Below are 13,537 nucleotides of genomic sequence, written 5' to 3'. Positions count from 1 at the left end.
CTATTTCTTCTCTCACTGTTTGACATTAGCACACCTTACCTGCTTTAGGTTATTACTAATGACAGGGTTTCACTATAGAGAGTTTCTAAAACTTAAATGCCAAACATTTACATTCATTTTAAATGACTTCCCAACGGTTTTCCTTTCACAAGTTTCTCAACAGTTTGCTGGAATTTTGCCAAGTTGGGCTCAAAACAGGACGTCAGAAGACCGCCGATCACTGATTGGTTAGACTGGTTGGTCTGCGGTCACGACATGGATTTAGTATATTTGGAGCTTAAAGGAAAGTAACACTAAAACTGACACCATAGTGTAATAATGATGTGCAAATATTTCTGTGCTTGTTGTGCAGCACTGTCATGGAAAGCAACTAGAACCATGCAGAGTGGAGTAGACCTTAGTCAGGCCGCTTTAGGTTCCGGTCGAATCGGACCGGAACTGAGTCAGATTTGAAGGGCCCAGGCCCTTTGCCCTCACACAACTTTTCAACTCTGCTTGTAAATTTTCTGAGATCTGAGGCTTCTGACTTTGTTGCACTTGAGTCACTTTGACATTAAATCAGACTAAGCCCTTCCTGTTTAGTTACAGACAGCGAGGGAAAACAATATCGTGTTTGTATCTGGTCCCGACTGCAGATTGCCTTCCTGCACTACAAAGTCCATACTGCACAAAACAACCTTAAAATATCCATGTTTGTTTCATTGAAGTCGAGCTCAAATTTCACTAGACCGTCTAAAATACCTGGCAAGTAGGAAAAGAAATGACTCACTTTTTCCATGGTTTTAGAACCTGACCTTTAGGGGATTTCAAGTAACTGGTGAGAACTCCACAGTTTTTTTTGGGGATTCTTAAAAAATTCTGGTATCCTCAGACACAGGTCACTTACACTGGTCAAGAGCATGAAATCAAAAACATTGAAAAGTATACAGAAATCTGTCTGTGATGCACCTGCTTGCTTGAAGGCTGTTCCAGTAACAGAGTTATCTCCCTTACCATCAGACATGGAGGGTTTAGATTTAGCAAGAATAAAGGGATTCTTTGTGCTATTTTAGAAAAAAAATTTACTAACATTTTCCTACATGCTTAATTTATGCAAAAACTACGCTATCAAATCTGTTTCTAGCTAGTCCAATCTTGCTAACATGCTAACAGCAAGGCTTTGTCAATATCCTGTATTATGACTGCCTGCTTTTAGCTTCAACTTTCTGATTTAACTCATGAGTCAGAATAGAGAAAACAGATACCACTGTGACTCAAGACTTTTAAAAGGTCCTGAGTCTTTAATTTGAAACATTAAAGAAAAACACGAGTGGTTAACACTGAACATACAGCTGAGGTTCATGGAAACAGCATTGTTTTAGTTATTTCTCCCCCCAAAAAAATACATATTACATTACAAAGTTCTGTAAATAAACGGCTTAAATAAAGGTAATTAACTATTCTGGGAACAAACTAAGATCCATCTAGAAAAAAAATGTACATGTGGTGTTGATCTGGGAAGAAAATGGGTAGAAAACTGGACCCAGATGAGATTGTCCATATTCATTGGCAGACGACAAATCAGAGTAAAAATTAAGACCAATAATAGTCCGTAATTTTAATCTCAATAAAGGACACGTCAGGGATCCACAGAAAAAGAGCAATGACATGTACTACCCTGTGATATTAATAAATAAATTAGTTAAATCTTCTACATATAATAAAATGGCAACATGTGATCAAAATTCCAAAAGTTTTTTCTAATTTTGTCTTTGAAGATTTTTAGCAGCATTAAGAATCTAAGGAATGAAACAAGTAATACCAGTACTAAGATACTATTAGACACCCAGAATTCAGGTATAATTGTAGAAATAGTCAATTCTGTGCAAGTATTTGCATTATGCAACTCTAAATGAAATTAGTTCGGATTACAATAAATATATAAATAATGATACATGAGCTATTTTTAATTATTAGGTACATACCCCAACAATATTTTTTTATCATGAAACAATATTTTTATTGTGTTTACTGACAGATGCCTCGACTCTACAGTCCTATTTGAAACTCTGCAGGATGAACACCAGTGACTTAAAAAATATCTTGAAATGCAGTTTATAACACTGATTTTATATTGCAAACAAAAGAGGCTATGAGCTCATGGGATTGTGCAGCAAAGGAATTTAGCGGTATTTAGCATTATTTAGAATAGTAGTAAATAAAAAAAATAAACTGGTTGTTCACAAACACATTTTCACTCAATTTCCAGTCCTGTCTGAGCAACAGCAGCATCAATAAGATAATCAACATATTTGGAGTGAAAATTATGTCCCATTCCTCAAGTACCTAGCATTAGCATCATACCTAAATTTACTCTAATGGTAGGTTTAATGTTCTAAGTAATATAACATCTGACTGTAAAAAAAACACTGAATTTTATTGTACAAGTGGATATAAATTCCGGCATTAAGGAGTGAAGCAGAATTTCAAGGTCAAACTTGTGATGTTTTTATTGTTTTTTGTACTGATACTAAAATTCATATCTGATAATATATTATCTCATTTGTTTTAAGTCCAACTATTCCATGTGGCTTGGATGTGAACTCTGACCTTTGGCATGCACAGGGCAGTTGACAATCTGTCTCGGCCTTCAGGCTGAAGAGTTGAGGAGCTGATTATCTAGGTTGCATGCTAGAGGCCTTTTGGTACTCTGACAGACTAGCTAGGCCGTCTTATCTTTTTAATCTTTTTGCTCTGCAGCATATCTTCCCATTCTATGACATTTTTCCCCGAGAGCCTCAACCTGAAAACACCTTTTTCTGTCCGTTCTCTTGATGTCCCCCGTCATACATTCGTCCCTTTAGCGCCGATCTTTCATGTTCATCACATGCACTAATGATCTTCTTGACCCTAAACTCTCCCAGCTGCTGTACTGGTAGATCCTGAAGCACATCATTTTCCACAACTTAAGAAGCCGTGAATCCTCAGAGGTCGATGCTTCCTGTCACCGAGGACTACTTTTGTTGTCAAAAATGTGAGTCAAGATCATTAAGCTCACTCACAAGCAACGGCTGGTATGCGGTTCCAGGTATTGCAAAACATGCCGTCACTTTGATCAATGAGCAAAGGCTTCACATGTTCCGATCTGCACATCTAGCCCATGTCCAGATCTCGATCCAACCCACACCCTTAATATAAACACCATAAGGCTGAATTCTTTCCATTTTAAACATGAGAATATGTTTAATGAGAAGTGCATGATTCATACTTTTGGACAAAGTCAGTTTCCCTTTGGGGGTTTTCCTTCTCTCTATATCACACATCCCTTTTGGATCCAAACAAACATCGCTCAGTGCTTTAGAGTTTGAAAACCTTTTTGTTTTTTGTGTTTTTGAGATAGCTTTAGTGTTCCCCTCAACAACAACAAAAAAAGCAGCAACACTTGACTTCTACAGTTCCAGTATTTTCAGGCACTGCAGAGTGAGCCGACAATACCTGAAACATATGCATTCATATTGGCCTCTGGATCCTCAAGAAGAAGCGCAGGAGTGGCACTGAGGTGAGGGTTCCAAGAGGCTGACCTCCCTTATGGCAGCATCTGATCTCCATCTGCTGCTCTACAGCTGCTATGTTTCACTAGCCTCAAAGCCCAAACATGCAGATTTGAAACGCTTGATTCTGACATTAACAGTGAGAACACTTCGTTAGTCAGATAAGTTGATGGGATTTAGCTGGTTTGTCTGCAGTCCAACAATTCCCACCAGCGCCTCCATTCGCCTACGCCCCAAAGGACAAGTTTATTGTATGCAGTAGAGCCAAAGATGTGCAGGAGAGAAGACTCAGGAAGTCCCTGGTCTAAAATTGGAGGAAACACCAACCCCAGATGAGTTATCCTTCTATGACTCAACAATAGAATAATAGAACAGTTCACATCAGCAAAGTAGAGTCAGCCAAGAAAAACAGCAGCCCCATGAGCCCCAAAATAAATATACTCCATGTACATTTTCATCAGAGTTACACAGGAGACCATGACTTATTTCAACAACCCAAAAAACACTGTGAGCTAATAGTTCATAATAACACATATACCCACACACACACACGCACACGAATACACAGCGATTATTGTTCCAACACAGGATCCCTAAACTTTGGAGTCATTTATAATTCCTTCAGACACCGAAAAATGTACTACAAAATGGTCTTAAGAGTCTATTTTCAAATTTCACATAAATAATCATTAAACTAGTGGTTTGATTTTTTTGTGTGTGCCCTTTGTAGTAAATTCAAAAGCAGTAAGCCCTTATATGATGAAGGAATCATTTTCAAACTCATATGCATGTTAGAAAACAATCATTTTTATTTGATAAAGGCCTGGGGACTTAAGTTTTACCTCTAACCTGACATTTTTTTCCATCAGTATTGCCCATGTAGACTATTGATCATCCAATAAATATGTTGTGTACAGATGCAAATGTAATTGTGATACATTGGAAAAAAATCACAATTACAATTAAATAATTTGTTCTTGACACTGCTGACTGTTCTGAACCTAAGAAAGTCCTGCTCACTGCCTCTAATCATCCAAATGATTGGTTGATTCATTTTTATGTTTCCATGTAACATGCTTGTAAACAGTCCTGCTCTAGGATTCTTCATGGAATTTCGGGATCAAATATTTGCAGAAAGTTAGCATTAGGGTGTTTTCAGACCTGGTGGTCTGGTAGACTTGGTTCAATTGGGGACCAAAGTTCCAACATTTGTTATATGTATATTCAGTTGGAGTGGTTCTCTTTCTCCCTGCACTGCGTCAAACAAACCAAACAATTAAGAATACCTGTTCCCTGTGGCGCTGCACTAAAAACCACTGAAGGAAATGACACAAAAACCTCTGAAGAGAACACTGAGTGCTACTTCCTTGTTCCCAAAAATGTAGAAAAATATAGTCTGAGAAAGAAACCTGGTTCTTAACAATTGTTTTGTTTTTGGTTTTTATTTTTAGAATAAACCAATTCCAGAAGCCAAAACTGAACTGGGAATACCTATAGCAAACCAATGTGATGGAGTAATAATACATTTCTAATCCTTTTCATCTTTTCAAATCAAACTTTGAAAAGATTTTTTAAAGAAATATTTTTGATTTATTGACTAAAATTGTGTAATCAAATGATGTCAGAAACAAACTGGATTGAAGGTTTCCTTAACCTTCCTCATAACTTTACTTTTTACGCACTTCCTCAAAATAGTTCTAGGAGGCCTGCTAATTCTTCTACTATAGTTCATGAACTTTTGCCCTCTTCTTGAGGCACAGCACAGATTACCAAATCCCCAGAGAGAATTTTCAGCTCCTTAATGCCAGTGTGTGGCCTCCCTACTTCTTCTGTAGACATAACGTTAACTTAAACCCCGTCTTCATATAACTCTGGGTAAGCAGAGGTTCTCATACCATTCTGCCGTACATAAAGATGAAGTAAACACTTTGCCAGAGCTGGACTGAATTAAGCAATCAGGTGCTCGTATAATTCTGAACACAGTGCAAACAGACTGACAGATACTTGGCCAATCGGCCTGCATGCCGGCCTTAAAGAGAAGGAGAGAGGGAGACATGGAGAGAGCAAAGGAAGAATTGTTGGTGGTTGTGGTGATGCTCTCAGTGCTCTGTACTGCTATTGTGCATCAGTCATTGCTGGAAGCCAAGGCTGTCAGGACAGAGCAGGGTTTCCCCAGAGACCCCAGACTCTCTGCTGGAATGACCAGGAGGAAATTCAGCCTCCGGGAGCGGAGGACGGGTGGACAAAATGCCCATATAGCCAGGACTTCTTATAGAACCTCGAAAAACCGATGAGTAACTTATGGCAGTATCACAGGACAGGACTGTGACACGGACATTTGATTTGGCTTTAGAGGTATTCACTAGTAGCCTGGCAAAAACCAGTCCTTGTTCTACGCGTTGCTTCATTCACAGGGTCTGGGCCTTTGGCTGAGAAGCGACTGCTTGCTGAAGCTCGAAACGATTGGATTTGATTTCACCCAATCGTTAATGTTTTGGCGTAATGTATGTAATGCACCGGCTTGACGAAGCTTACCGGAAATTGCATGTGCTGTAAACAATTCCATGAGGAGCAGGGCCACGGCATCTTTGCCAGAAATAAAATGTCTTAAACATTATTCTTGCTCCAACTTTAATTATTCAATATTTGGAAGTGTGGCCAACACAAATTGAATGGTATTGTTCACTTTCTCCACTGTCATTTCCAAACTACACCCTGCAAATCTTCGGTTTGCTGATTGGCCCGTTTGAAATTCATCTGGAGAAATCTATCCCAATGGAAGAAAGCCCAGAGAAGAACTAAAGGGAGATCAGAATCAAGCAGGATTGTATAGGAAGGCAATGACCAGACTAATTCACAAGTAATATAAGCTAATACACATTTAAATCCTGTTTGAGTCTTTTATCCAATTTGCAGGTCTGCCAGTACTCAGACCAGGAAGAAATTGAAGCAAATCAGTGAATTCATCATTTAACATCAGTTTGATGATCTTATCTGAGCTTTCTGAGTCAACCAAACTAGATTACAGTTCTTAAAAGGGAAAGTCACATCTCATTGGCATGCTCCAAATATTTTAGATCCATGGCAGTTGCTGAAAAGCAGGTAGTTTAGTGGTGCACGAAGAACACCATGTTCAACCAGCGTTGCCAAAAAAGCAGTCAGAAATCTGCCTTTAATGGGGTTTTTTTAGCACTTTGCTTGAATCTTGGAACTGAGCAGCAGCTGTACAGAACCTGTTTCTTCCTCTACCTGCGTCTTCCAAATCGGCCTCGAAGATGACATGTGAAAACTTCAAACACGTTTATTACAATATGGGAAACTAGTGCTTGTTGCAACCACAAGGTGGCAGAAAAATATTAAAGTTTTAAAAAGTGACCATACTCTACAGCTACAACAATGTTGGAATCAACGATCAACCGTAGTGCTTTTAATGATACCAACATTATTTCTGCGTAGTGTCATGTAGAAAGTAATAAATAATGAATCTGAATATGAATATAAATGTGCAAAGTAATTAACAAAAAGCCACAATTATGAAGTATTGGAAAATTTTCTCAGGCTGCACAGAGCAAAGAAAACACACAATACTGTCCTCTTCCCCACCTGTAGCCGTTTACCTTTTCTCCCAAGAAAGTATATTTAGCTCTGTTGAACAGTCTAACTATCCAGCAACTGCCTCATAATACATAAATTAACATATAGTGCTGACATTTATGTACTTTCCATAAAGAAAAAAATGCATTCAGAAAGATACATTTAGCAGGACAAAAATACTGTACAGGGACATTTAGCAGCAGCTAAACTTTAATATGGATTTAAAGACTGTCGTTTGGCGCCATCTGCTGGCAGAAGCTCTTCACTGAGAAGAGTTTCTCTGTGAGCCTTTCACTAAACTGCACTGCCACCATGTGGCTAAAAATGGAACATACGGAATAATATCAAGTATATTTTATGCATAATGGAATGTATAATCACTTTACAGTTCCCATTTCATTCATCAGTAATTGCGATTTGTAAAACTATTTCCATTTCTCTCTTTAATATTAACTTGTTCAAAATGTATTTTTAAAAATGGTAAAAAATAAATAAATAAATAAATAAAAACAGTAAATAAATAAGCAATCAAAATACTGAGAGTTCTTGCATAAAGGAAGAAATACATATCTAAGTTCTTATATTCTCAAGCTGCTTTTGTTACATTCTCAATATTTGAATACATCATAGTTTGCAATTATTGTCTGTGTTGAACAATTTAAAAATAATTTCATAGCAGTAAATGGCAACTTTAGTGTTTTGGGGGGCTTTGAACCCATTTAAATCTGAGCTCTTTTTCAAAATTTGCAAAACAAAATACAGATTCAGTTAGTGAGGAGTGAAATTTTTATTGTCCATGTCAACAATAACTTAAATTGGATATTGCTGTAACACAAAGCAAAGTCCATAGAGACATAAAAGAGAGTAGATAGAGTGTGGAACAAACTGACTGTCCTAATCTAAATCTGATTTAACAACTTTGGGATGAATTAGATCAGTGACTGTAATCCAGACCAAACAGCCAGACATATTTAAAGAGGAGCGTCAAAAGCAGAGGAGGTGGATTAGCGGAGCTTGCTAACTGATGATGTCATCCAAGATTTGCTACTGTGGAAAATCATCTGTGCTGGTCAGATATCGAGCTGTTAGCATGTCATGACAGTCATGCAGCAGACTTCAGTCAGAGGCTTCTTCAGATTCATATCAAGACGGACTGCTACTGGAGGCCCTTCATGCTCACAGCACCTCCATCCACAATGGATTAGATGATATGAGTTACCACAACATTTAATTTCCCTTTGGGATAAATAAATAAAGTGCTTTTGAATTAAACTAAGCTTGCTCCTTCTGGAGGTTTCTGCGTTGCTGCATGTGATCCAAACTCCTGCTGTTCCTGAAGCAGCGCGGCGGCTTTGCCCAGAGAGGCTGAACCAGGCTGGAGGCCTGCGAGTGACAGTGATCCCCTAACGGCTCATTTCATCCAACACAGGGGTATGCAGGGGCATTTCAGCCCGCTGGCTCACACAAAACACGCCACCCGGCTCCTCAAGAAAAGACCCGAGGAAATCCGAAACACTTCATTACAGCTGTCAGTGAGACGCTTTAATTTAGTGATCAATTTCCAACCCTGACCTGATCTCCTCGCGGTCTGCACATAATCACCCCTCTGCTGGTGCTGGAGATAAATTTCAAAAGGCTGGAAATGGGCTCATAACAAGCTCGCAGAAGTCAATCTCTCTGAAAAGACGACACAATAACAATCCATGAAATGCATGAGAGCTCTATTGATTTAGTTAGACAGGGAAGATAAACCAGTAGCTGACCTGAGCTCTAGGAATCCATCAGCAGCTTCTAACACACACAAGTGTGTGTGTGTGTGTGTGTGTGTGTGTGTGTGTGTGTGTGTGTGTGTGTGTGTGTGTGTGTGTGTGTGTGTGGCTCCACTGACAGATGAGCCAATTCTTTCTCGTCTAACCTCATTCATTTTTCTGTCACCTAAGCAGCTAAGTTCTCTCCTCTGGTTACCATGACAATTTCCATTTTGGCACAGAGAGCTCTGGCATGCCTAACGAGCCCAAGGACGTGCAAACCCATCCAAAATAACGTGACGCTCTGCTGCTTTCGCACAGAAACAAAAACGACTTTTATTATTAGAATATATGAACAGTTTGTAGTTCAGGCAGTATTTTATCTTTTTAACATTGGAAATACATTTCATGGTTGTGCCCATAAGTTACATAAAGTTAAATTTTTTTTAGTGGAGGCAGTATTATGGTATGGGAAAATATTTCTCTACGGTCATCTGCCTGAAAAATGATAATACTATGTAATATCTATGCAGGGCTGACCCAAGGTATATGTGAGTTAAGTAGATGGTTACAGCCCCCAGCTGCACCAAGCCATCATGATAAAAACATTTCATATACATTTCAAATAATTTAGAATAATACAAGCTAAACGCAATTCTATAAGGAAAAAACATTTCTATATTATTTTTATAGTTGCTACAGAAATAATTGTTAATCTGATCTTGAAATTGGCTGCTGCCACTGCTGGGGGAAAGTAAATTTAGTGTTTATCTGCTGATGTTGCATTCAAATAGTTATAATATGGCACACTTAAATACCACTTTGCATTTTAAAATCCATTTTTTTTCTCTCTTTTTTTTTTGGTTTGCTAGTCCTGTAAGGTAAAACTCAAAAGTCATAACAGCACTGGTATGATATAGGCTAATTAGAAATGATGCTAATGATAGTAGGTATCCCTCACACAGAGTGGCTTAGGAATTATAAAGCATCTGGTGTTGGTATAATGGGGCCCAAATAAAAATCTGCTTGGGGTCCCAAAAAGGCTCGGACTGGCTCTGCATATCCTTGAGCAAAAAGGGGGGGGAAACGCCTAAAGTTACAAAAACTAAGAGCTACTAGTGTTGCACTCACCAGTCAGTGTGCTGATCATCAACCACCAGCAGGATCTTGGGTTTGCGTACCGCAGGCTTGGCGGGCTGACCGCCTCCAGCAGAAGCGACCTCAGTTGCCGCAGTTCCAGCTGACTTAGCGTGAGCAGCGGCGGCGACGTTCTGGGCCATCTGGGCACTCTTCACCACGCTGGAGAAGGAGCTGAGGAAGCTCCCCGAACCCGCTGCTGAGGCCGGGTTCGGGCCTGAACCCAAGCCCGAACCTGAACTCAAACCCGAGCCTGAGCCTGGGGTCTGGCTCGGGAGGCTCGGGGGCTGGCGCCTCTCGGTGGCCGGGGAGGCAGGAGATGAAATGGATGATCCGGGCGGGGCTGGCCTCTGCAGATCCATCATGTAGCCATTGGGCAGGTTGGCCACGAAGCTGCTGTCAGACAGGCGCCGGCGAAGGTAGTTCATGACGACGGGCTGGTGGGTCGGTCAGGCCAGAGGAGGTGAGGGGAGGAACAGAAATCCTACAGAACGACACACACACACACACACACAGCGGCTCCGTTTACAGCCAACGCCGGCGAACACAAAATTCAGTTTAATTAAAAATACTGAGGTCGCTAATTTCTCTCATTTTAAAACCTGGTGATTGTTTTTGTTGGGTATATTTAAAGTATTAAACAGAAAATGCAGTCCAGGAACCTTAAATAGGCTAGCTAGCCGTAATACCGCCTCCAGCAGAGGCTAAGGTATTAGCTGGTGCTGGCAAAGCAGCCAATCGAGGAGGGAGCGCCATTTATTTTCCTTGGCAGTGATTGGCTGACAGAGCTGAGGTAGACGGTAAGTGTTACTTTCTGCTGTGGTGCCAAGACGGTGATAGGGGCATAATCAGTGTTTGAATTATCAAAATAGCCAGCTATTAACTAACAGTACTTGTAATTAAATTTAGGACCTATATCTCGTCAGAACGAGAAAGTTAAAACGAGAAAATAACGATTTGCAAAACATGTGAAAATAGGAAACTCTTGTTTTCTAAACAAGAAACTTGTCGGTTTGAAGTTTACTTTTACAGTCAGGATTTGTTGAAAAGTCACAGGGTCTCACACTCCCTTTCCTCTAAAAATCCCAAGAGGTTAGTCTTTTTAATATTACAGCTTTACTCATTTAAAAAAGATATTTTGGTTTTAAAGAGATAAATATCGTGATAATGTGTTTTCTTAATCTCATTAAAACAATGTTTTTTTGTTTAAAGGAGAGTTTTGGTAAAGTATACCAATTGCTAAAGAGAACTATTTCAGACCAGTATGCTAAAGCTACATTAGAATTATTAAGTTTTGGCTTTTTGACCAGTTTCGTTTGTTCGTGCTCGGCTCTGCAGCACACTGTGTCTGTGAAGTCGGTTTCTCCCGAAGGTCCAGCTCCAGTTAGTGAAGGCGTCCCGTCCCGTCTCTCACCATCTGGTTGCCCTCAGAGCATTCCGGTTCTTCGGTCCTAGCTTCAACAATTCGACATGACGTGGAATCTGCTCATCTGTGTGAACGTGCTGCCAAATAATTCAGTGACACAGAAGTGATAATGCGGAGCTGAGCGAGATCCACAGTGATGTTCTTTATAAAGTGCAGAGTTCATATGGAAAGATGTAGTTACATAACATCTGTGATGCAGAGGAGAATCTGGAGCAGATTAGTGAGAAGTACAGTGACGCAGGCTTGCTAACAGAGGGGAAAGCGAACCTTTACACCTGATTAAAACTGAGCTGCTGTTTTAAAAGACGTGGCGTCTCCTCTGTGTTTTGTGGTTAAAGACTGAGGAGGAACTTGGAGAGCAGCAGAAGCTGGACGAGATAATGGAGGTCAAGTGTTAAATCATCATGACAAGTTAATCACCACCAGTAATTGTTTGATAAGAGTGAATCTAACCTCATCGTCTACAGACTGGAGACAGAAATCTCTCTGGGTAAAATGTTGGAGCACACCTTCCCTTCAGTGATGGATGTAGGAGGCAACATGGCCGCCTCCTAACGCCACGTCTTCTGGTGATTGGGGGAATAAACTCTTTCAGGTTTCTCCACCATATCTTTGTTTTATGAAGATCTGCCCAGCATCACAAACATTAGAATAGTTTTCATCCTGATGGCGAGTCATCCTGGCCGAGTCACAGCAAAACCAGCCTGTTCCAAAGTAATCCACACCTTGTTTTTGTTTTGAGCAAACTTTTAAATGCCCCAAAAAAGAAGATTCGAATTAGGTGTGTCGCCTTCTGCTGGTTTGGAGTGAATTAATCAGTCTATGCAGAGCATAATTTCGTCAGATGCTGACCATACTTATGGCTGTAATAAACAGGAAGTAAAGGTTGCTAATTAGCATGGACCACACATCTCAGAAGAATGGAGAGAATTCTGCTCTTCAAGTCAGAGGTTTGGTGCATCTGGTAAGGCACAGACCCGCTGGTATTCTGCTTTCTACTAGGAAATCCAGAAGGAAAATGTCTGACCATCAATTTTTCACTTGAAGCCCAAACGAACTTGTATTATTCAGCTGGATAATAATACAAAACACGCCAGCAAATCCTCCAATCAATTAAACAATTTTGAAAAGTATGGGTCTAAGTTCCTACACAGCAACGTAGATGGTAGTTGATGTAAATGCTTAATGGTAGATGTTACCACCAGGAGAGACAAAGCCAGGTACTGGGTTTTGGTTGGGGTGTTACCTTTTCACATGAGGTCAAGGTTTGAACAATTGAAAACGACATTTGTATTTATGTAGTCATGTCCTGCTTTTAAAACTTGTAAAGCCAGAGATCTTTAAGAATGACAAAAGCATTTGAAGTAAAAATCTATTTGAGGCCTCTTCAATCTCCAGTGTGAGATGATTGGATGGTGGGGGATGGGGTGAGGTGGGAGATAAATTGCAAGCATTAAAGCAAGTCATCAATACAGAGACTAAATGCCTGAGTTGTGAAGTGTGGAGAATTGCAACATAACTCAAGATGACAAATGTGTGTGAGTCACACTTTGTACTGATATGAAGGAGCTTGACACCCAGTTCAATGCTGACAGTTTACAACTAAGCTTTGAGTCTAATGAGAATTATCTAGACTGCCACCGCGCACAACCAACAAGCCACTGAACAATTCAAAACTTTTCTATGCAGATCGTCACCTAAAAACTCAAACTTCATCCGACAACACTTCTGAACATTGTCGGATGCGTTAACATTCAACATATCAGCAGTTGGGTTGAACAATGGTTCCCGTCACAGAGTGACATCGTCTTCCCATTTTGGCTGATCCGTCATAAAGCTTATAACTTGAGTTAATGTAGAGGAAACTGCAGGAAAACAAACAGAACAGCTGAAAGCAACAATTACAACCATGGTGACTGTCAGTGTCGCCACCAGAGTGATAGAAAATCACTATCATTGCTCCACTGGTACTTTCTCCTCTTCCTTAACACCCCATAAGCTGCTTTCTGCTGGAGCTGGAAGCTGTTAAAGCCACTTCGTCTTTGCCTCTCGGCTCTCTGCTGAATATCCACAGTGGGAGGAATCCACAGGAGGCCTTGCTG

At 40.1% G+C, this 13,537-nt stretch overlaps 1 protein-coding gene across 1 annotated transcript in view; it reads right to left on the bottom strand.

Annotated features, from left to right (window-relative positions):
- The window catches only part of syn3 (synapsin III), a 33,884-nt gene extending 23,319 nt beyond the window's left edge, over positions 1-10,565 (bottom strand). Inside the window, exon 1 of the mRNA XM_015004032.2 lies at positions 10,004-10,565. Within this exon, the coding sequence (XP_014859518.2) occupies positions 10,004-10,437 (434 nt within the window). The 5' untranslated portion in view covers positions 10,438-10,565. The remainder of the gene's footprint in view (positions 1-10,003) is intronic.
- Between the last annotated feature and the right edge of the window lie 2,972 nt (positions 10,566-13,537).

Source organism: Poecilia mexicana, unplaced genomic scaffold (genome assembly GCF_051168715.1).
Source record: "Poecilia mexicana isolate PSO_F unplaced genomic scaffold, ASM5116871v1 scaffold_23, whole genome shotgun sequence".
Lineage (NCBI taxonomy): Eukaryota > Metazoa > Chordata > Actinopteri > Cyprinodontiformes > Poeciliidae > Poecilia > Poecilia mexicana.
This window is presented reverse-complemented; position numbering and strand designations above follow the sequence as displayed.